The sequence below is a fragment of the Spinacia oleracea genome, chromosome 6 (genome assembly GCF_020520425.1).
Source record: "Spinacia oleracea cultivar Varoflay chromosome 6, BTI_SOV_V1, whole genome shotgun sequence".
Taxonomy (NCBI): domain Eukaryota; kingdom Viridiplantae; phylum Streptophyta; class Magnoliopsida; order Caryophyllales; family Amaranthaceae; genus Spinacia; species Spinacia oleracea.
Window position 1 is genome coordinate 141,054,424 of NC_079492.1, and position 21,356 is coordinate 141,075,779.

General features: G+C 35.7%; 5 protein-coding genes across 8 annotated transcripts; 3 read left to right on the plus strand and 2 right to left on the minus strand.

The window, feature by feature from the left end:
* Positions 1-430: 430 nt before the first annotated feature.
* LOC110788338 (uncharacterized) lies at positions 431-4,701 on the plus strand. The gene is made up of 4 exons (XM_021992972.2): positions 431-900; positions 1,417-1,470; positions 2,564-2,689; positions 4,057-4,701. Exons 1-4 carry the CDS (start codon positions 505-507, stop codon positions 4,237-4,239), a joined length of 759 nt encoding a protein of 252 aa, XP_021848664.1. The 5' UTR covers positions 431-504; the 3' UTR covers positions 4,240-4,701.
* A 490-nt stretch (positions 4,702-5,191) lies between these two features.
* Positions 5,192-6,526, plus strand: LOC110788300 (glucuronoxylan 4-O-methyltransferase 1-like). Its single transcript, XM_021992925.2, has one exon. It carries the CDS (start codon positions 5,592-5,594, stop codon positions 6,432-6,434), a length of 843 nt encoding a protein of 280 aa, XP_021848617.1. The 5' UTR covers positions 5,192-5,591; the 3' UTR covers positions 6,435-6,526.
* A 2,402-nt stretch (positions 6,527-8,928) lies between these two features.
* LOC110788339 (superoxide dismutase [Fe], chloroplastic) lies at positions 8,929-13,583 on the plus strand. Of its 4 annotated transcripts, none has more exons than XR_008922913.1 (9): positions 8,929-9,086; positions 9,185-9,237; positions 10,265-10,336; positions 11,406-11,594; positions 11,683-11,854; positions 12,350-12,468; positions 12,634-12,684; positions 12,833-13,046; positions 13,296-13,583. XR_008922913.1 is itself a non-coding variant. In XM_021992974.2 (9 exons), exons 1-8 carry the CDS (start codon positions 9,026-9,028, stop codon positions 12,956-12,958), a joined length of 843 nt encoding a protein of 280 aa, XP_021848666.1. In that variant the 5' UTR covers positions 8,929-9,025; the 3' UTR covers positions 12,959-12,975; positions 13,296-13,583. The 4 variants fall into 4 exon arrangements, 2 of the variants coding, with proteins under 2 accessions (XP_021848666.1, XP_021848665.1); XM_021992974.2 differs by having other exon boundaries at positions 12,833-12,975; XR_002533299.2 differs by having other exon boundaries at positions 8,937-9,086; positions 9,173-9,237.
* Positions 13,584-14,688: 1,105 nt separating this feature from the next.
* Positions 14,689-18,232, minus strand: LOC110788340 (mediator of RNA polymerase II transcription subunit 22b). Its single transcript, XM_021992975.2, has 4 exons — positions 17,907-18,232; positions 16,631-16,780; positions 15,958-16,023; positions 14,689-15,135 (listed from the first exon to the last, which is right to left on the minus strand). The coding sequence occupies exons 2-4, from the start codon at positions 16,772-16,774 to the stop codon at positions 14,896-14,898; spliced, it is 450 nt and encodes a 149-aa protein (XP_021848667.1). The 5' UTR covers positions 16,775-16,780; positions 17,907-18,232; the 3' UTR covers positions 14,689-14,895.
* A 1,297-nt stretch (positions 18,233-19,529) lies between these two features.
* LOC130462510 (secreted RxLR effector protein 161-like) lies at positions 19,530-20,337 on the minus strand. The gene has a single exon (XM_056830898.1). The coding sequence runs from the start codon at positions 20,335-20,337 to the stop codon at positions 19,642-19,644; it is 696 nt and encodes a 231-aa protein (XP_056686876.1). The 3' UTR covers positions 19,530-19,641.
* Positions 20,338-21,356: the final 1,019 nt, after the last annotated feature.

The window sequence follows — 21,356 nt, forward strand, 5'->3', positions numbered from 1 at the left end:
TATGGGGAATGCACTCATTGCTTTTATGGGAAATTAAAAATAATTAATTGCTGATTGTGTTGGGAACTTAAAACCAATTTGAAATTCAAAATTAAATTTCAAAACACATTTCAAATTTCAGTTTGAAATTTTCAAAAGAGATAGAATCTTTTAAAGTTGAGGTGGCATATTATGAGTGGTGGTGTGCAAGATGCTCTTGCACACCTTGTGTACTTCTATCATCATCCATTTTTATGCGCATTTGACAAATTATTTATTGAAAATTTCACTAACTTTTGCTCAAAAGAAAATATTTTTGCATTTTCTGATAAAACAAAAAATTAAAATTTCTGCATTTAGTGGCCATGGGAAAAGAAATACTCGTAAGAAAATCGGATTCACGTGAAATGCACGTGCAAAGCTAGTGGCTTAGCAGCACGCCAGCACCAGAAGTCGAGCGAATTAGCTAGAACACAGAAAAAGCTCAATTCGGAGAAGAGAGAGAAAGCTTCTCATACTTCATCAATGGCGATTTCTTTTCTTCCTCCCACTTCCATCCAGGGAAAGCTCAACCACCACAGTCACCAACGCCCCTATTTTCTCTCGTCACCGCCGCCGCCTCACCGGCTTCCTATGCGCGTGGTGGCGTTCCAGCGAGGAGACTTCGAGTCCTTGAAGCGGCGCGTATTATCAGGTGAAGCTTTGAAGGAAGTATGGCACTCCGCCAACGACGGATTCGAACAGCTTGTCTTCGACGCTAGGAAGGCTGCTGAGCGGTTTGACCGCCGTTACTCCATCTCCCGTCGCCTTTCTTCCGCCGCTGAAGCTGCCTCCGTTCGCGTTCGTGAAATGGACCGTGACTATGAGGTTACTCAGAAATGGCGAACTTTCTCTCTCGACTTCTCCCGCAATTTGCCTAGGGTTCGTCTTTCCCGCTCTCTCTAGTGCAGAATTTTGTTATTTTTGCAATTTGATTATATTTCAGGAGTTTGTTGTATGTTATTGTTAAGAAATTGAGCTGATTTTAGGAGTAGTGTCTGAACATCGGACATGAAATTAAGAGATTATGGTGATGTGATAATTTCGATTTGTCAAATTGGGGACGTTTCCTTCATTGCATTTGAGCTAGTTGCAGACTGAATTAGGGTTTAAGAATCATGATAACGGGACCAAACTCGAACACGATCCATTTATCTGAAATGATAGCTCTATTATTGATAATCATGGGAACATGTGGATATTGTTTGGCTTTTAAAATTGCCAAGTTGTGCTGTTTGGAAAACATACCATTACCTCAATACAAGTATAGATGAAAACTTAGTTAGAAGTATGTGGTGATGTAGGTTTATCATGTCCTGTAATTCTATTTCACTCGTTTTGTTTTAGTGGTGGAAGTTGACAGCATGATTAACGTTGTTCATTTTCTTGTTCTTGCAGTATAGGAAGCAGTTCAATAGTTTCATGGATACTCCCCTTGGAAGGAGTTCTGCAGTAAGTATTATTTGAATTTATGCACTGCTTTGCATCCGTTCTACTATACGAAGGTTATATTTTCAACATGCATGCCTTGAATTTTTCACATTGAAACTTGAGCTTATCAGCAATTTAGCAAGCTACCACTATTCTTTAAAATTCATGGTCATTTTTTCTGGAGTTGTTGATAACAAGGAGCAAAATTGACTACCTCAGTAGCCCCTTATCATTTACGCTTGGGATTGGATTAGCATAGTCAAATATGGGAGAAATGAATGTGTGGCAAAATGACATTTTTGTCTTTCAATATACCTCTTTTTCTGGCCTGTCATTTTGATTGTGAATGGAGGTTTTTTACTAAGCATACCAGATGACTGTAATCTGTAGAGAAGAACCCCTTTATCCCCTAAAATGACATCCCTTGCTTTCTGAAAGGAGACTCCTTTAACTGAAATTATATCTTCATTTTGTTGAACTGCCCATACCCTTACTGTATCTTTACAAGGAGTTATAACACAGCTTTCAAAGCTGAAGGGAGTTGTATTATTGGTAAAACACATTCAAAGAGATAAGTCAATATTTCCCCTTAAACTTCACACAAATCCGTTTTGGGTATTCTCTCGGGAGAGGAAAGTAATTCATTCGACCCAGTGGCTCTTCTACCATAAATTCCATTCAGGTGCCATCTTTTCTCATCATTTTAAGCAAGTGGTGCCATCTTTTCTCATCAAATCATGTTGTCGTTGGCAAGAATCCGTTAGTTTCATTGTATCATCTCTGTCGGAGAATGCTTCTAATGTATGTATTGTTCTGTTCTATGGCAGTCTAAATTTTGACTTCAATATTCCTCTTGCCTTTCTCTTCACATCTCCTATATCTGTATGTATTACCGTCTTCCTTTCATCTTCTTTTCTTTGGGGTTGGCTCATTGGTTACATACTTACACACCTTGAAAAAGACTGAATGTGTAAAATCTTTAGTTCTATTCACTTTTGAACTCTTTAAATAGATCTACATGTTAAATTCTTTATGTGCATAATGAGGTAGTCCTGTTGTTGAGTCAATGCTATAGTTTTTGGTTTCTTACTTTATATGCTCATCTCCATTTCAGACAATCTTCTTCTTATGGTTTGCTTTGTCCGGATGGCTGTTTCGGTGTTTAATTATTGCCACTTGGGTATTGCCAATTGCTGGTCCTCTTCTGCTCACCGCTGTTGCTAATAAAATGACCGTAAAGGTAAATGCATCTGCTTGCATTAGTTAATTTTCATATATTTTGTGTTCAATTTTTTTTTTTGACTGCTTTCTGCTTACTATGGTAAGTTGGTTAAGCTGTATTTTGCTTCTTGAACATCGTCTGTGGGTAAAGAGACACCTTGTCCTGATAATGGTCTAGCACTAGCCTTTTGAATTTAATCCCCTGTATAAATTGCTGGTTAGTTCTGTCCATCTTTTGGGAAGGCGGAAGTCCATTAGTATGTCTGCAAAGTCATATGTATTGGTTATAATCCAATGTCTGTCCTCACTTGTTTGCTAGCAAGCCTTGTTTTAGGGTCTGAGTTCTTTCCAATTTTGTTTAGTTTGAAGTTAGTGGTGAATGGTGAAAGGAAAGGGCACATTGAACTTTTTAAGACCAAGGTAGTTGATAAATGTTTTCCCAATGGTCCTTTTGTCACCTCCCTCTCCAGCTGCAAACTTGATATGTAAAAGAAGAAGAGATATGTCTACCCAGAATTTAATAACGAGTTGTACTAACGGAGTACTTGATAATGTACTGTTTGTGGCTTACTCCGTATTATCTTGTCCTTTAAAGGGTATGTATTAGGGAGACAACGAGATACCTTAATCTCAAAGTTTTTTTTTTGTTTTTATGAAAAACCCAAAGATATAATAACAGAATAAAGAAGACCAAAATCAACTGGTTACTACTCTATTGTCCCTTCTTGTTCCTTTATCAGTCATCATTTACTGAGGTATGTGAAGTCTGAGTTATTGGGTGATCTCAGTGGGAAGAGACATATCAGGAGTTATCGTGTGCTTGGAGGGTTTTTGTGGTTACCCCTTTGGATAATGTACATGGTCTCTGATGACTTGGCAAGGCCTGAATGTCTTTGGAGATGAATGATATGAGAAGGTATATGTAGTACGATAGGATGATACTATGTTTATATGTATAAGGCATAATTGATCACGGTTATAGCTCCAAGAACATGCTGTAACAATATGATAATCTCGGAGACTGTCGAACATTACTAGAATAGTTCTCTGTTCTCCTAGATGGGGTGGTTTTGACGTAATTTTTGGGTTGATGGTAGATCCAGGGTAGATGTGTTGGTAATCTTTTCTAATGCTGTACGCCCGTACTGTCAAATACTTAGCTTGAAAGTGGGCAACATTTCTTCAGCTGCCTCGTTATACATTAGAACAGAAATAGACGGCTGCTACAACATGCTGGAAGAGGCTCCTGTAGTCCACATGGTTGCAAGAGTTATGCTTTAGTGGGATAGCCATGTCCCACATTCCTACTATAGTTAGCACTTAGCAGTTAGCAATATGCTTCGTGCATTAGATGTTCTCATGCACCTTTTGCAAAATCTTTCACAGGGTGCTTGCCCGGCATGCAAGAGGGAGTTTATAGGCGTGAAGAACAGTGTAATACGTTGTCAAGGTTGTCGTAACATTGTCTGGCAGCCACAAGGCACACAAGATGATTTCTTCTCAAGAGGTGACAAAAGAACACAGTCAAAGAATTCTGATATCATAGACGTTGAATTTGAGGAGAAGTGATGAAAACCGATATATAACTCAATTTGGAGATGATGTTAACCTGTTCCATTCGGGACCAACAAGCTGGAAAAATAGGAATGCAATCATAAGCTGGAGAAAGAGAAAAGTGTGTTCCTGTTTAGGATGCCTACACAGTCACACACTCGGATTCTAGGAATTGATTTTGGTTAAGATGTTGCTGCTATATTCTATATGTTGGAATCTGAAATAGTCACATCTGAAATAGTCACATTGAGAAGCATAATGCTGCTTATCTTCTTTTTTGGGATCTTTGTTTCTACATTTAGAAAGCTGATAGGCTGGTATGTAATAATTTGTTCTGTTGGTGCATTCACTTCGCCATTGTACAGTAAAAGATCTCATCATACTTCGTGTGTAGATAATTTGGTTGAAGTTCGAGTGTTAAGTGTTAACTTATCCAATGTACTTGTGTTACCTGCTTTTAGGTAGCTTTTCTTTGCACCATGTCTCAATAAAAAGGGGATTATACACCTCATCTTACATAATTAACAAAGAAGGTTAATAATTGTACATCTGTGTTGTATAAAATGATCCAATTTAGTGGTAAGTCGGTAATTATGCAGATTCTTTAATGCTTTTCTGCATATTTTAATTAATCAGTTGATCTTGGGGTTAAGAATGTGACATGCACATACATAAAATATAAAATGTTCGGTATATAGATGAGTCACACAATGTAGATAGGCAATATGATTGAACTTCAACAACTACATTAACTACTCCGTACTACACTAAAAAGTTAGTTCATATAAATCATGAACACTCTAAACTTGCTCCATTGTTAAGTATAAGCTTCCTTGAAAGCTACTGCTTGACAGACTTTATACTACCCAAATCAATATCCAAAGATTTTTAAACTAAGATTCTGTTTTGTTCACCTTATTTTCACTTATTTCAGGAAAAATAAAGGTTAACTAAGTACATTTTATAACTAAAATAAGTTTTGATAAATCCTAATAAGTTTAGATAAGTTCAGATAAGGTAAGTTTCAGGGAAAACAAGTGACAATCAGTTGAACAGAACACATTCTGATTATTACAATGATTAATTAATCATTAAGCTAATCATACTAGTAACTGTAAACTTTAAATTAAGACATACTAATCAAAATAACTTGCCAGTTACCAAACATGCAGATCCACCAAATATCAGTATAGTACTTTGCTTCATCTTAACTCAATAATAATACAGTTGCTCAATAGTCTTCATCACATAACCAATACCCTCCTCAATCTCACTTCATATATATTCCTCTTCCTTAGCATGTATTTGCAACACCAACATAAGCTTAATTCATCTTCTTAATTGCATTCATCCTAAAATTAAACACCATGAGATCTAAACCTCAAGGCCCTCATAATGTTAAGCTCCTCTTATTAGGAGTTACCCTAGCTTTTCTCCTCCTCTTTATCTTAAGATCAAACTTATCATCATCATCTTCTTCTTCTGACCAAATTATTAGTAAGAAAGATTCAGATTCATGTTCATCAACCTGCACAAAAATCCCATCTTCTTTATCACATGCACTTATTCACTACACAACCTCAAACATAACCCCACAACAAACACTCAAAGAAATCTCAGTTTCTGCCAAAATCCTACAACAGAAATCCCCTTGTAACTTCCTAGTCTTCGGCCTTGGCCACGACAGTCTAATGTGGAGCGCGCTAAACTATGGAGGCAGAACCGTTTTCTTAGAAGAAGACGAATCATGGATTCAGCAAATCAAACGAAGATTCCCAATGTTAGATTCTTACCATGTTGTGTATGATAGTAAAGTTAATGAAGCTGAAAACATGATGGAAATGGCAAAAGGTGAAGAGTGTAGTTCAGTAGGGGATGTTAGGCATTCAATGTGTCAACTTGCATTGAAAAGTTTACCAAAAGAAGTTTATGAAACAAAGTGGGATGTGATAATGGTGGATGCACCAACTGGGTATCATGATGAAGCACCTGGTAGAATGACTGCAATTTATACTGCAGGGATGATTGCTAGGAATAAGGAAGATGGAGAAACAGATGTGTTTGTTCATGATGTTAATAGAAATGTTGAAGATAAGTTTTCTAAGGCATTTTTGTGTGATGGGTATATGATGAAGCAAGAAGGGAGGTTGAGGCATTTCAATATACCAAGTCATAGGGATGGATCACACATGCCATTTTGCCCTAATTAATTAGTTTCATTTTTTTTTTGAAAGATTTATGATGAGTTTCTGAATTTTCACAATATTTTTCGATTTCATAAATTTCATAAAAGGTTTATTAATATTGGATAATTGGAAGATGGTCTTCCAAATTCTATTTTTTTTAATAAAATTGGTAGGTACTATTTCTCTTTATAGCTCGAAATACTAAATAATATATGAGTACTATAAGAAGAAAATTCATTCACTTGATTAATTTTTCTTACTTGATATTGGTTGTTTAAAAAACATAAAATATACTATGCATTGTTAGGTAAAATTAACATGATCTCGTTTTAAATTTTCTACATATCTACCTCTATTTTTACTTCCTTACAAATTCCCAATAATGCAAAGGATTCTCGTAAGCATGAATTCGATCTCATTGTCCATAACTTTAACCAACTAAGGTAGTTGATATTTACTATTTTCTTTAATAGACACGGTATACTCCTTATACAAACATTCTGATTTGGAGGTTTTAGATGTTTTTAAAATGACTACTAATAGATTGTGAGGTTTTTTTTTTTTAAAAAGGAAAAATGCCAAAGATAAGAAGATGCTCAAACCACACACCAAAAAAAATAAAAAAAAATTTAACCCACAAATTCTAAATAGTACACATGTTGACATGTATGTGTGTACTATAAAAAAATACAAGCCGAATGTACTAGAAAAACACATCCAGTGTGATCATTGTGTCATCATCTATTCATCATGATCAAAATAAATTTCCACCAAAAAAAATCAAAACCTTTAATAGTGAGACAATTAGGTTGAACTTTATTCACTTCATATCGGATTACGACTGTACATGTTTTTAATAATTAGTCATCTCAAATCTCTTACGGAGTATATCTCATTTGGAATCAGAAGTCACCTCAAATCACATATTTTTTTTTATTAAATTTATAAAAGATTGATTAACCTTATAATCTAGGGTGATAAATAGATAACTGATTAGACTTGTGTTACACGAAAAACAAGTACATTTGTTTTGCATCCAAAACATGATGGTTAGGTAGTACTACTACCAAACAAGGTTTGGTCTTATTACTCCCTCCAGTTTTTTTAAATGCATCACTTATTTTTTACGGGTGTTTTTTATTTAAATACATCGCTTATACATTTGGTAGCTTTCTACTACATTTTATAAATTTTCCCTTTTTTTTTTATTGAACCCCCACAAAAATATTTTAGGAAAATTATAGGTGGTGGCCTCCAGATTCCACAAATTCTAAACGGTGGAAAATAGAAAACAAGGTTTTAAAAATGGCCCCGTGGTTTTGATTGATTAATGAAAGTGAATAAGGGGGAAGAAGAGGTGTTGTTGGGAAAATTAAGGACAACATTTGAATTTTATTTTATACAATGGGTTGTGGTTTACACACGCTAATTTCCCACAAAAAGGTAACTAGTCGGAGTAAATCATGAGAATGTTGTCTTTTTGCCTGACTTTTGGCAAAATATGGTTTATGCATCCGGGTGCACAATGCTTAATGTGCACCCTGTTTTACAAAGAACATATAGTTTAGATACAAAGAACATATTGTTCATACCCAAAGAACATATAGCCAATAAACATATAGTTCAAATCCATAGAACATATAGTTTAAATATTTCACTAGTATATGTACATTAAAATCATTCTCAATGTTAATTATATTTTCAATAAATGTTCAATATGGTGCACAATGAACAATGTGCATCCGAGTGTATAATCCAAATTGCAGGCTTTTGCCAGATCAAAGATACTGTTTTTAATTAAAGAAAATTAATTCAAGGTGCTTTTTGACCCAAAAAATACTACTCTGTAATACTGATCCTCTGTCCCGGTACTAACATACTGCTCATAAATGAGGAAAACATAAGATTTTTTTAACAATTTTGTCTAATTTAATTTCAACTTCTATTTTCACTCTAAAAAATAGGAAATTTTGACTTTTACTACCTTAAAAAAGTTAGACAAATTGTTTGTTACCACTTCAAAAAAATAGAAATTGTATTTTACTACCTAAAACTAAAATAATTTTTTTCCACCTTCTAACGACAAGATGAACCATGTGGGTCTCAATTCAACGATTATATTCTGATTTCTTTCTCTTTTCTTATGACTTCCATGTACATAAGCTACTATTTGTCCTTGTTTTCCATTAAATTCACATAACTTGGTAATATTTCTTATATTGATAATTTGATAGTGGCACAATTCCTTTCCATATTTGCAAAGGAAAATCATGCTGCTTTTGATTTGCGTTAGAAAGGGGTCTCACAACGCCCACATAACATTTTCATCCTTTTTACAGTCAAGAGGTGTTAAAACACAAATTTTATTTTGTTTTTGGATGGTAATGTAAAATATATTTTGATAATAAAATAATTTTGTGAATATATTTTACTCAATAGGTGTAAAACTCAATTATCCCTAAAAATAATCTGGAATTCTCCTCTGTCCTTTTCTAAACACACCCGAGTACTTATATACGGAGTAGCACGATTCGGGTTATAACTACTCATAACTCATAAGTCATAACTTCGTAAGAGAGTGTGTTTGGCACATTTCACTATTTCAGTTCTAGAAAATGTCTGCTGTTGCTGCTCCTTCCGCTATTTCCATTTCTTCCTCATTTCTCACTCATCCAGGTTTGTTTAGTCATTTCTTTTAAAAAAATTAAAATTAAACTACATGTTTTACGGAGTATTTATTTATGAAATTATGTTAAACTCAGTTATGTTTGCAGGGTTTAAAGGGGGGCTCAACTCTACCCGCTTCTCACCATGGAAACTCAAGGAAGTGGGTATTCATAATTTTATAATTTAAATGGTTTTGCCTGATTTTTATTTTTGTTGGGTAGTGAAATTGATAGTGAGTGTATATTGATTTTTGCTTTAAAATGTTGTTTTTAGTTGCTGGTTAATTGCGGATTATCATGTTTTTTGTTGTAAAATTGATGGGATTGAAATTTATTATTGTTGAAGCCAAAGCTTTTATACAAAATTATCTCTTTGAAACTATTATTGTTTTTGGCTGAAAAGTTGGTCAATTAGGTGATCCATAGAGAATTTTCATCTTGAAAAGCTGTGTACCAAACTTATTTTTGGTTGTATAACTAAGTTAATGAGCTAGAAGCCAGTATGAAAGCAAATGAAAACTCATTCCTAATTAAAAAAAAAAAAAATCTAGTTGTGAAGATTTTGACTATGTAATCTGATGTGGATTCACTAAAATGCTGCAAAGAAATGAAATTCGTGTTTACTCAAGTTGATTCTTTAAATGATTATTATTTGCTTTATTCAAGGGACAATATTGGCGTTTTACTTTGGTTGAGATCTAAAGTTGTTTACTTGAGATGATAAGATGCTGTGGCAGCACTAGAAAGTGTTTGTTTAGCAAATTGGTAGAATAAATTGACAAAATTAGGCCAAGTTACTAATCAAACTATTGTAGTACTAGTGTACTACCCGAATCTACTGAGTTCGAGGAAGTGATCAATTGATTACTAGTAGTAGAATCTGCCATTAGTTAATGGAAGTGAATTAAGCTGACAACTTGAAATAACATTTAGCTGTGATATGCGGACCAAAGCACGTCTTAGATTATGTAATTCTAATTGTGTTATTGGCTTCTTGAGTGACATTGCTTAACAGTTATGGTGTAGCTCACATTTTTATTTTTGCATTTGAAACTTTTTGAAAAGGAAATTTTCATCATGAAGCTTAATCTGTTTTCGACATAATTGGTCAAAGATTTGATGTTCTCTAATCTGATATTACTTTGTGAAGAATAATTACATTTTTTTTCTGACAATACAATGCTGCAGACAAGAGTAAGAAGAGCCAGTGCTGATGTTGTTACAGCCAAGTTTGATTTGAATCCCCCACCTTATCCAATTGTAAGATTCGAATTACTTGAAAGCTTCTTCATCTGATCTTTCTTGCATAAACTCTCTCTATTTTATTTTGCTACATGATGTTTGACTGTGAAAAGCAATATTCTCTTAATCTTTTTAATTTGCTAATCTTTTGGCGCCTTTATAAGGTGAATTTCAGGAACATTGAAATGTATATGTATCTGTGTGTAGCACTTTTCAGATGATTTGGTATTATGGCTTTTAACATGGAGCTTGTGACCTCATGGTTAAGGTGTCTAACACCCATGGTGGTTGTTGGCTGCGTTCATCAAAGGTCACAATATCCTATTATAATGAAATTATCATGAATGGTGTAAATAGGTTCAAACTTTTTGAAGTCTTATCTTTTACTTCTGACCTCCAAAAGATGTCATTCCTTTCGTGTCTCAAATTATTTATTCTTGATTCTGTTTCTGATATCTTGCACATTCATATGCTACCATTACTTACAAATTTTGGCCCCTTTAACTTAATCAACGTAATGATTCTTGGTGAGATTTTCTACTTCTAGTACCGTAGCATCAACAAGATTTGCAATTTTGTTAATAAGCTTCCTGTTGGTGAATGATCTACCTTAGGTCTGTAATTTAGTTTCTTTATTTTTTTGGAGATAACCCTCCCTTGGTCCAAAAATAGAAAAGGATAGGCCGACTTCAGAAATTTGGTACTAATCTAGATTTCAAAGTCGAAGGTGCCTTATTTCTTCTAAACTTTCTTTTCATGTTCTCCATCTTGGATCTTCTTAATTTGAAACCCACTAAAGTTCTAGCTTGTCATTGAAACTTTCTCTTGTATCGTCAATCAAACAAGTTGATCCACAAATAACATACTCAATAATCTACAAGAAATCCCTTGGTAAGCTGCATAATGAGATTCCAAATTTGAAATTTTGGATTTTGATAGAAGAAGATTTTATATGCACTACCTATGTGAAATTGGCTGTCTGTGAGATGTAAAATGGACTACTAGACTGGATTTTTATAAAATTAAATCGTACATTGAAGTTGTTTTCTATTGTTGATTGATCCTTTTTTCATTTAACACTTAATAGGATGCCTTGGAGCCTCACATGAGCAAACAGACATTTGAATATCATTGGGGGAAGCATCATAGAGCATATGTGGATAACTTGAACAAGCAAATAGTTGGAACAGAATTAGATGGATTACCTCTCGAAGAAGTAGTACGTATCACATATAATAAAGGGGACATGCTTCCTGCATTTAATAATGCAGCACAGGTATGTGTTTGTAACCTTGTTCTGATGTGGTGGACGGTCGTTGTTAGAATGTCAATGGTTTCATATATGGTTACATTTTTGAAATTAGGCCTGGAACCACGAGTTCTTTTGGGAGTCCATGAAGCCTGGTGGTGGGGGAAAGCCTTCTGGCGAGCTTTTGGCACAAATTGAAAAGGATTTTGGTTCTTTTGAAGCATTTACTACTGAATTCAAGACTGCTGCAGCCACACAATTTGGTTCTGGCTGGGCTTGGCTTGTTTGTGAGTGTCCCTTGTCAAAAGCTTCTTAGTCTCATAAATAAATTTCACGAGATTTTCCCTCCCGTTGTTTTACTTTAAGGCTTTGTTTGGTAGGGTATAAAACGTTTTTCATGAAAAACGATTTTTCCCTTTTCAATCATTTTACGTTGTTTGGTTTGGCAAGGGATGGAAAACAATTTTTCATAACTCCTTCAAAGGTGGAAAATCTTTTTCCATTTGAAAGGGGGTGAAACCACTTTTCCACCTTTCCTCCTTACCTCCCTATCCTTTCTTCCCCTTTATCTTCCCCATCTTCTCCCATTTTCTTTTAAGGAATCAAACAAAGGAAACCTAGCTAGTTTGGAATTGTGTTTTCCTTGGAAAATGTTTTCCATGGAAAATCATTTTGCACTGAAACGTTATACACCAAACCAAACGGGACCTAAATTTAGAAAAGAGAAATAAGAGAAGATTCTATATTTTATGTTAAACTTACTGGTTTTCCGTTGACTGCAGATAAAGCAAATAAATTGGATGTCGGAAATGCAGTAAACCCGAAGCCTTCCGAAGATGACAAGAAGCTTGTAGTTGTCAAGAGCCCAAATGCTGTGAACCCTCTCGTTTGGGATTATTATGTGAGTATCATATCTTTAGGTTCATGCCCTTGCGTTATTGTAGTGCGCTGACAAGTGACATGGATTAAGTAATTGTCAAAAGAAAAAAAAACATGCATTTCAGGTACTTGTATTTTCTAAGAACTTGTTTATCGTCACTGATGTATGATGTGTCATATGTTGCAGCCAATTCTTACTGTTGATGTTTGGGAGCATGCGTATTACTTGGACTTCCAGGTTAGGCTGACTTCTGATTATTTACAAATGCTTCTTCTTATAAAAACAATTTAAGAAAAAAGAAGGAAAAAGTGAAATGTATTTAAAACAAGGCTTTTTTTGCTGCTTACTGTCTGAGAAACTGTTCATTTTGCTGTCTTTTATGCAGAATCGAAGGCCTGATTACCTCTCGATCTTCATGGAAAACCTTGTTTCCTGGGATGCTGTCAATGCAAGATATGAGGCAGCCAAGGCTTTTGCTACCGAGAGAGAGGAAGAGGCAGCGCAGAATTAACAAGATTTCGCTAGACAGTAAGTACTGACGGCTATTATATAGTGTGATACTGATGGCTCATAATCAAAATAATGGGAACATGTTTAAGGTAAGGTTTGTACCAAGTTCTAAGCAATAATTGGACAAAGATTTAGGACAGTATACAAACCTAGTTAGGCATGCTTTCGAGTTCAAGAGCTTCAAGATTAGCTTAGTGTGCCTAAACACAGTAATAAGAAACTTAATAGCTGATTGCTCATAAAAGTACACTTTCAACTTCTGAGAAAATACATCCAAAATTATGTCATATTTTGAGGATTATGTTATTCTAATTTCATTTGCTTTTCTTACTTGGTAGGTTTAATGGTTAGTTGGTTACTAATGATCAAGTTAGCAAGCAGTATATGCCAGAGTTGGTGCTGAGGATTGAATTCGTAGTTTAATCTTGTGGAATATGGTCAAGCTGTTGTAGTTCAGCATAAGTGTTCCTTCTGTTGATGATTGTATGTATAAAGGGTGTATTATAGCTTGTTATACAGTTTTGATTGAAATGCTTGTGAGAATAAATATAACGAGCAACTCTGTGGAAACATACTTTTGTAGAGGAACTTAACGGCGAATAATGCAGAATTATTTTTACTCTGTACTATTGTTCTTATGATCTTCACATGAAAATATAAATTGATTTAAGTCACTGCATATACAACTCAGAATATGCTAGCTTGATTTCCAAAGTCCCATTCAACACGGTCATAAGCTTTTCCATATCTATTTCAAACTTTTTGTCAGAATCTCTTGTACTAACAAAATATCATCTTAAATAGCTCAATCTGGAGCAAAATCATTTTGCTAAGGACCTATAATTTCTTTTCTTTAACTAAGGTTTGATTTGGTTGACTAATATTTTGGCCATAGCTTTGTAAATAATAGTACACAAACTAATGGGACGAAATATATGTGCTTCATTTGGGTGATCAACCTTTGAAATTAGCGTAATAATTGTATGATTAATTTGTCGAACAAGATTCCATTATGAAAAAACGACATATAAAAAAAAAGCTTGTTTAATTTCGTTGTCTTGGAACGGTTGGATTAGAGCTATATTATCGTCTGTAGAAATACTAGTTTGTATACTTGTATCCAAAGAATAGTTATACTACGATAGTGAGAATGATTCGACTTAAATCTAGTACAGAATTAAAATCGGCCAATATGAAGTAGCCAGTCAAAAATTTAACTGCTTGCAGCAGACTACAATATTAAAAAATCTGCCTAGGTTTGAATTTGGGATAAATAAAGGGGCTTACTATTTACCGCCCCATATTACTCAAAATCCCCCATTCATTTACCCATATACTCTTTTTTATTTAATCCCCTCATTCAACATTTACCCATATACCGCCTCAAATCTAACCACCACCGTCGGCCACCATCGCCGGCCACTACCATCACGTCGTAGGCGACAAAATGACCGAGTCTTCACAAGAGTTTTTTTGTCCGGAATTTTTTAGAAACTTATGCATTTTAGCTTGTACCATGGTACAGGCTTATGGATTTTAAGCTTGTACCATGGTACAGACTTATGGATTTTTAGCTTCGACCATGGTATTGACTTATGCAGTTTAAGCTTGTACCATGGAAGGAGCTAAAAATTCATAAGCCTGTATGGTGTGAGAGAATTGGAAAGTAAGATTAAGTAAGGATACTAATGGAAAATAAGGGAAAATAGTGGGGCGGTTTTGAGTAATATGGGGCGGCTTTTAACTCTCCACTAAATAAAAGAAAAATCAGAATCCAATTTTACACATAATTAGTGAAGTCTATCCCTGTTCTCAGTCACTGCATATACAAATCAGAATCTGCTAGCTTGATTTCCGAAGTCATTCCCCCTCCCCCCAAAAAAATACCTAGACATTTTTCCGACAGTAAGATGATTAGAGCGTAATATTATGGCGGCCTCAAGGTGATGAAGGTTGGGCGGCCTTCTCAGCAGAAGAATAGAAATGTGATTCAAGGTCTTTGAGAGTGGCAGCAGCCTCTTCCCCAACTCTACCTAAAGTAATGTCTGTCTTCTCTGCTAGCTTATTGAATTCCCCAATGCGTTGTTCTACATGGTCATTCAGCGATGCAAGTCCAGAAAATATAGCAGTCTGCTTCAATTCTGACACCAACTTCAACAGTGAGTCAGCTGCTTGTACCTGTTAATGAACAAAGAACATAACAAGTGGAATAAAGATAATCAGCATGAATAAGGAACTGAGTGGCAGTTCAAAGAAGTTAGGAGACGGGAAATTGGGAAGATAGACTATCTGCCAAATACTTTCTCAATTAGTATTTATCCAGGAGAAAACAAGGCATCTAAACTGCGACAACTGAGAATTCTATCAAGAGAACTTGCATCAGCCCAAAATCCAACAACGGATTGAGATTATTTGATATTAAACATAATGACAATAGTTGTATTCTGTGTATGGCAACAAAAACATATCATCCAGCTGCTTCAGTTCTACTCTTAAATGCCTGAGGCCAAAAGCTAAGGAATCATAATACTCTGTAGCCTGTAGGCTAGGTGCTAGTTATTAAGTTCCAACAGAAAATATAGATAATACGGAAGTAAAACAAGAGGTCATTCTCATAGAAAGTGATACCTCAAACAAGAAGAATATCATGAACAATATTAAGTGGTAAAGAGCAAATTGTTAAACAAAAATGCAATAAATAGTCAGAAGCCTTTGGTCAAATGCAAGTCAGCTTAGGATGGACAAGGGGATATGGAGAAATCAATAACTCGAATATGGCCGTGCATAACCTGAAGCCTCAGCACTACCCACCATAATTGAAATTATGTCAAAAGAAGATTGACCATTAACTCAAACTAAATTCATTGAACCCCATTTACCTACATACTCATGCACTCACAAGCTCAAGCATCAAGAGCACGAACCAAAACAAGTTTGTAAAAAGAAGGATGTAACATATTGAAGTGCATATAATTAAAGATAGTAAGATCATGCTCTCACCATCCTGGCTGCGCGCACTTCCATCATGAAAGCTTCTTGTTGATTTCTAACGGGTGGGTCATTCACCTGGAGAATTAAGAAATTCAGACACTTTAATAGATACTACAGTGCCTTGCTAATATATATGTATGTATTAGCTAACTCTGACTCTTGGCTTTTCCCTGACACAGCAACAGACACACGCTTGGACATCCGACATTGCTGACTTAAGAAAATAAAAGAAATAGTGTTCGAGGTTCTGACTTCTGCACTGCAGAAGCAGTTGCTTTCTCAATATTATCCATAAATCATAACTAAAAATTGATACAAAAGCAGAACAGATAACAATATTGATGAGGATTGTTTTGGTTCACAAAATTGGAATGCAACGTAAGGGAATAAAACCCAATTGTTGGAAGCCACAGATCGAAGTTTCCATACTAAATTTCCATGCGTTCAAACAACCTTTGATTCTCTGAATGTGTTCTATATCTTGTAACTTTAATATTTGGTTCATGTTAGAAATGGAAAATTGTCTTAATTGAAAACAATTAACTAAAAGTTTTCCCAAATCAAGCACACATAACTGAGATTACTCAAGCTGAAACTAAGCATGCATATCTCAGCACAAATCAAGAAAAGAAATATTACTTAAATCCACAACTTATAAGGGAAGAAAGAGGTGAAGACAAACCCGGGAAACATTGACAAGGACAGTGAAATTGTCAACGAGACTGGAAACATCAGTTTCCACTCTCTGCAAAAGAGCTTTTTGCTTCTGAGCTGCAGCAGCAGCAGCAGCGGCTGTAGGCCCACCTCCGCCGCTTCCTTTATTCATTCTGGGCTATAGGAAATGTAAGGCACAATCTTAGGTTAGGCAGAAGAAAACTATTGATGGAAAAAACATTGCTACATGGGAAAAGAATGGAAGAACTCAAATGCAGTTTTCTGGAATTCGCTAGATAGGTATTCTAGTATCAAACAGCAAATTTGAAACTTCTTCTGGGCATGTTTTGGTCCCAAAGAAAGTGTCAGCATGTCAACGACTCAACGTAAAATGACATAGGTATATGACATTGAAATGAAGAATCCAAGCAACATAAAATTGCCTTGTCCTTGTTCCTATTACTCCCTTTGTCATTTTCAGTTCTTAAGTAAAATTGGAGAAAAGTGTACTAATTGGCATAGTTTTGTGATTAAATAAACAAGACGAGACTTGTTGGCAAATAGTAAATGTATTAAAAAGGCCAAGCTTAATACTTACATTGCTGCTCATTATCTAAGAAAAAGGGTGATTTCAAATCAATAACTATAATTTATGAACAGTGTTAATCACATGGCATAATCATAAACAAATAGAATTTCAATATATTCATTTCAACTCAAATTTTAATTATTTAAGCTCAAATTTTATTCATTCAATCTTAAAGTTTATTCATTTAATTCACTTTTTTCGTTTCTTGTTTTATTCTCCGCATTTTTTGTTTTTCTTTAACGATTTAATTACAAAAATGCAATGTTATTTACATTATTCACAAATCACAGTTATTAAAATGAGAATCTTTTCGAAACAGAAAGGTCACTAAATCACAGAATAGAGGGCATACATTATCTACAATAAAATCAGCTATGTGAAACAAAACTCGCAACACTCCCCCAATAGAACTCCACTACCTCTATCCCCACAATTCGCATCACCAGGCCCGTCCCTGAGCCCCAGTAATCCTAATCAATCTTATTGAAAAAGATTCATACGAATTTCAAGTAGAATTATGAAGACTACCAGTAGTTAACTAACTCCATCTACAGTACTTTGTTTCACTGGATAATCAGACATCAATAATCGTAAAGATTAATACGAGTTTCAAGTAGAAGTATGAACAGAATATATTTATCATATCAGGAAATTGAGATGTTGAATCAGTAAAATACAAATAAAATCAACAGAAATTTTAAAAAAAAATCGATACCGAGAATAGCAGCAGCAGTGAAGGACGGGTGGTTGGCAGAGGTGCCGCCGACTAGAGGTGGTGATACAACTACAAGACTGCTGCTTTTGTTGGAGGGGATGAAGACTGGAAGGGGAAGGAAATGCGACGGAAAAGAGTGGATGGCGCAGGTCGTTGTTGCCGGTAGCACTCGATGCGTGAAAATGTTGAGGGAACCGCTGAAAGGGAGAGATCTTCTTAAGGTTAGATGCGATTTGGAACAAGACAGAGGAGAGAGCGAATTGAAAGAAGAGAATCAAGAGATAGAGGTGGAGGTGGAGGTGGAGGTGGAGGTGGTGGTTGGGACTGTAGGAACATATAGATGCATAAAGAGGAATTTCAGGAAACAATTTCCTAACATCTATCACAGGATCTCATGCATAACAATAGTATAGATCAGATTAAGTCGAAAGAATAATCACCTTTGAAGCGTGTTCTCCCGTTCGTATGCAAGCTTCGAAGATCTTAGAGCCCCACTTGTTGCTCCTCTACTCGGTCCACAAGCACGAATTGAATCCCACGTATGCTAGTACGGAAGAGAACGATCACAATCTGTCTCTTGCTTTGTTTGGGATGTACGGCGTTTAGAGAATTAGAATTAGGGTTTTTGTGTTTTCCTTTTGTCAGATATTGAATGAACGTGATTTTTAAATCCCTGACATTATAACTATTATAATGTGAGAGTTTTAGGTTAACACAAAACCAAAGCCCAACATTCTTCCCTTAACAGACCGGTTGCCATCGGGCCTTTTGGGCCCATTCCAATTAATGCTTATATGTGTGACCTTATAGGATTAATATATTTTAGTTGTAGGTCCAATCAATATTGTCCTGCTAATCACATTTATTCTCTAGCAAGCAAATATGATTACTAAAATAATTAACTTATTATCTTCATAATTAATTCCTATTTATATTTAGTAATTGCCGGAAATGTCTAAGGACATAATTCCTTCAATCTCCCACTTGTCCGAAGACAAGAACGCAATGCTAAATTCCTTAAGTCTCTTAATGCCAAAATTTGATAACACACTGTTATTCTCAAATTCTAGTTTCTTGATCGCCGAGTTCGAACTGTTCAAATAAAGATTAACTTTTAATCCCATTCCGCATGGCCATGCAATTTTCAGTTCTCGCTCATCAAGAGGCCCAGACACCATTCCTATCAAATAGGAGGACTTATTCACTCTTGTATGACCATAACTCCCACTCAATTCTTAGCCCACCTGATCACTGCCTTTATAACCTCCTTTTACGGCGCGGCGTTTAACAGCGTCAAAGTTAAACTAATTGTCTCGTGGTTATTAAGACATACTCATGTCTAAGGAATCCACTAAATATAGAAGTTTGATTCTACTTTTAGAATCTAGTTAGGTCAAGTCACAATGCATCAAGTATACATCCATATAATCAATTAGACATCCCTATGTCTCCATAGCCCATGGAACTGCACTATCAATTAATTACATGCTAGTCTTCACATAAATCACTTATGTCCAATTTAGTGATTTAGACTAGGGACTTAATAAGTTGTGATTTCAGTTCACTTTATAGGGTTCCATTATCAAAACGTTTTCGATAATCCTATTTGAAAACACAAGTTATTTGGACATTTTATTTAATACTAAACCAAACAATTAAATAAGAATGAACTTTTATTGATAAACATTCAAAGCATAATAAATGTCTTTACAATTGTAAACATAAAGTAAACAAACTAAAGCCATTCTCCCATATGCCTAAGCCCCATAGACCTAGTATGACTCTCATGCTTAGGTTGAGCAAGCGGTTTAGTCAGAGGATCAGCCACGTTATCCTCAGTATGAACCTTGCTTACTTTCACATCCCCTCTTTCAACGATCTCTCGAATAAGATGGAATCTCCTGAGCACATGTTTGGATTTTTGGTGCGATCTGGGTTCCTTGGACTGGGAAATGACACCATTGTTGTCACAATACAACTCAATGCCATTTTCAATGCTAGGAACTACACCAAGTTCACTAATGAACTTTTTGATCCAAACAGCTTCTTTTGCTGCATCACTTGCTGCAATATACTCAGCCTCTGTTGTAGAATCTGCGATGGTACTCTGCTTAGAACTCTTCCAGCTCACAGCCCCTCCATTGAGACAAAATATGAAACCAGATTGTGATCGGAAATCATCTTTGTCACTTTGGAAGCTTGCATCGGTGTATCCAGTGGCAACCAACTCATTATCTCCACCATAGACCAAGAAATCATCCTTAGTCCTTCTTAAGTACTTAAGGATATTCTTTGCTGCCATCCAGTGCGCCTCTCCTGGGTTTGACTGGTATCTGCTGCACATACTCAAAGCATATGCAACATCCGGTCGAGTGCATACCATGGCATACATAATGGACCCTACTGCAGAGGCATAAGGAACATTACTCATGCGCTTGACCTCATCAGGTGTCGAAGGACACTGAGTCTTGCCAAGTGAAATGCCATGTTGCATGGGAATGAAACCTCTTTTGGAGTTTTCCAGCTTGAACCTTGCAAGAACCTTATCAATATAAGTCTCTTGGCTAAGTCCAATCAGCCTTTTGGATCTATCTCTATGGATCCTTATTCCCAAGATGTATTCAGCTTCTCCTAGGTCTTTCATGGAAAAACAACTTTTAAGCCATTCCTTGACTGACTCAAGCATGGTCTTGTCGTTTCCTATGAGAAGTATGTCATCCACATACAAGACTAGGAAAGCAATACTACTCCCACTCAACTTCTTGTATATACAAGATTCCTCTTCATTTCTGAGGAAGCCAAAAGATTTGACTGCCTCATCAAATCTGAGGTTCCAACTCCGGGATGCTTGCTTAAGCCCATAAATGGACTTCTTAAGCTTGCAAACTTTTCTTGGACTGTTTGGATCTTCAAAACCTTGTGGTTGTGTCATGTACACATCCTCTTTCAAGAACCCATTCAAGAAAGCGGTTTTGACGTCCATCTGCCAGATCTCATAGTCATGAAAGGCAGCAATCGCAAGAATTATCCTAATGGATTTCAGCATGGCTACTGGTGAGAAGGTTTCATCATAGTCAATACCATGAATTTGTCTAAAACCTTTTGCCACTAGTCTTGCCTTAAAGACATCAATGTTTCCATCTTTGTCCTTTTTCAGTTTGAAAATCCATTTGCAACCTATGGGTTTAACCCCATCAGGCAAAGCAACCAAGTCCCATACTTGATTTTCAAACATCGAATCCATTTCGGATCTCATGGCTTCAAGCCATTTCTCGGAGTCTTGACTCGTCAAAGCATTTGTGTAGCTAATAGGTTCATCATGTTCTAAAATCTCTATTTCAGAACTTTCAGTCAAAAGGAAATCAATATATCTCTTTGACGGAATGACAGTCCTACTAGACCTACGTTGGGGAACAACAGGAGAAGTTTCCACCTCATTAGGTTGAGGGA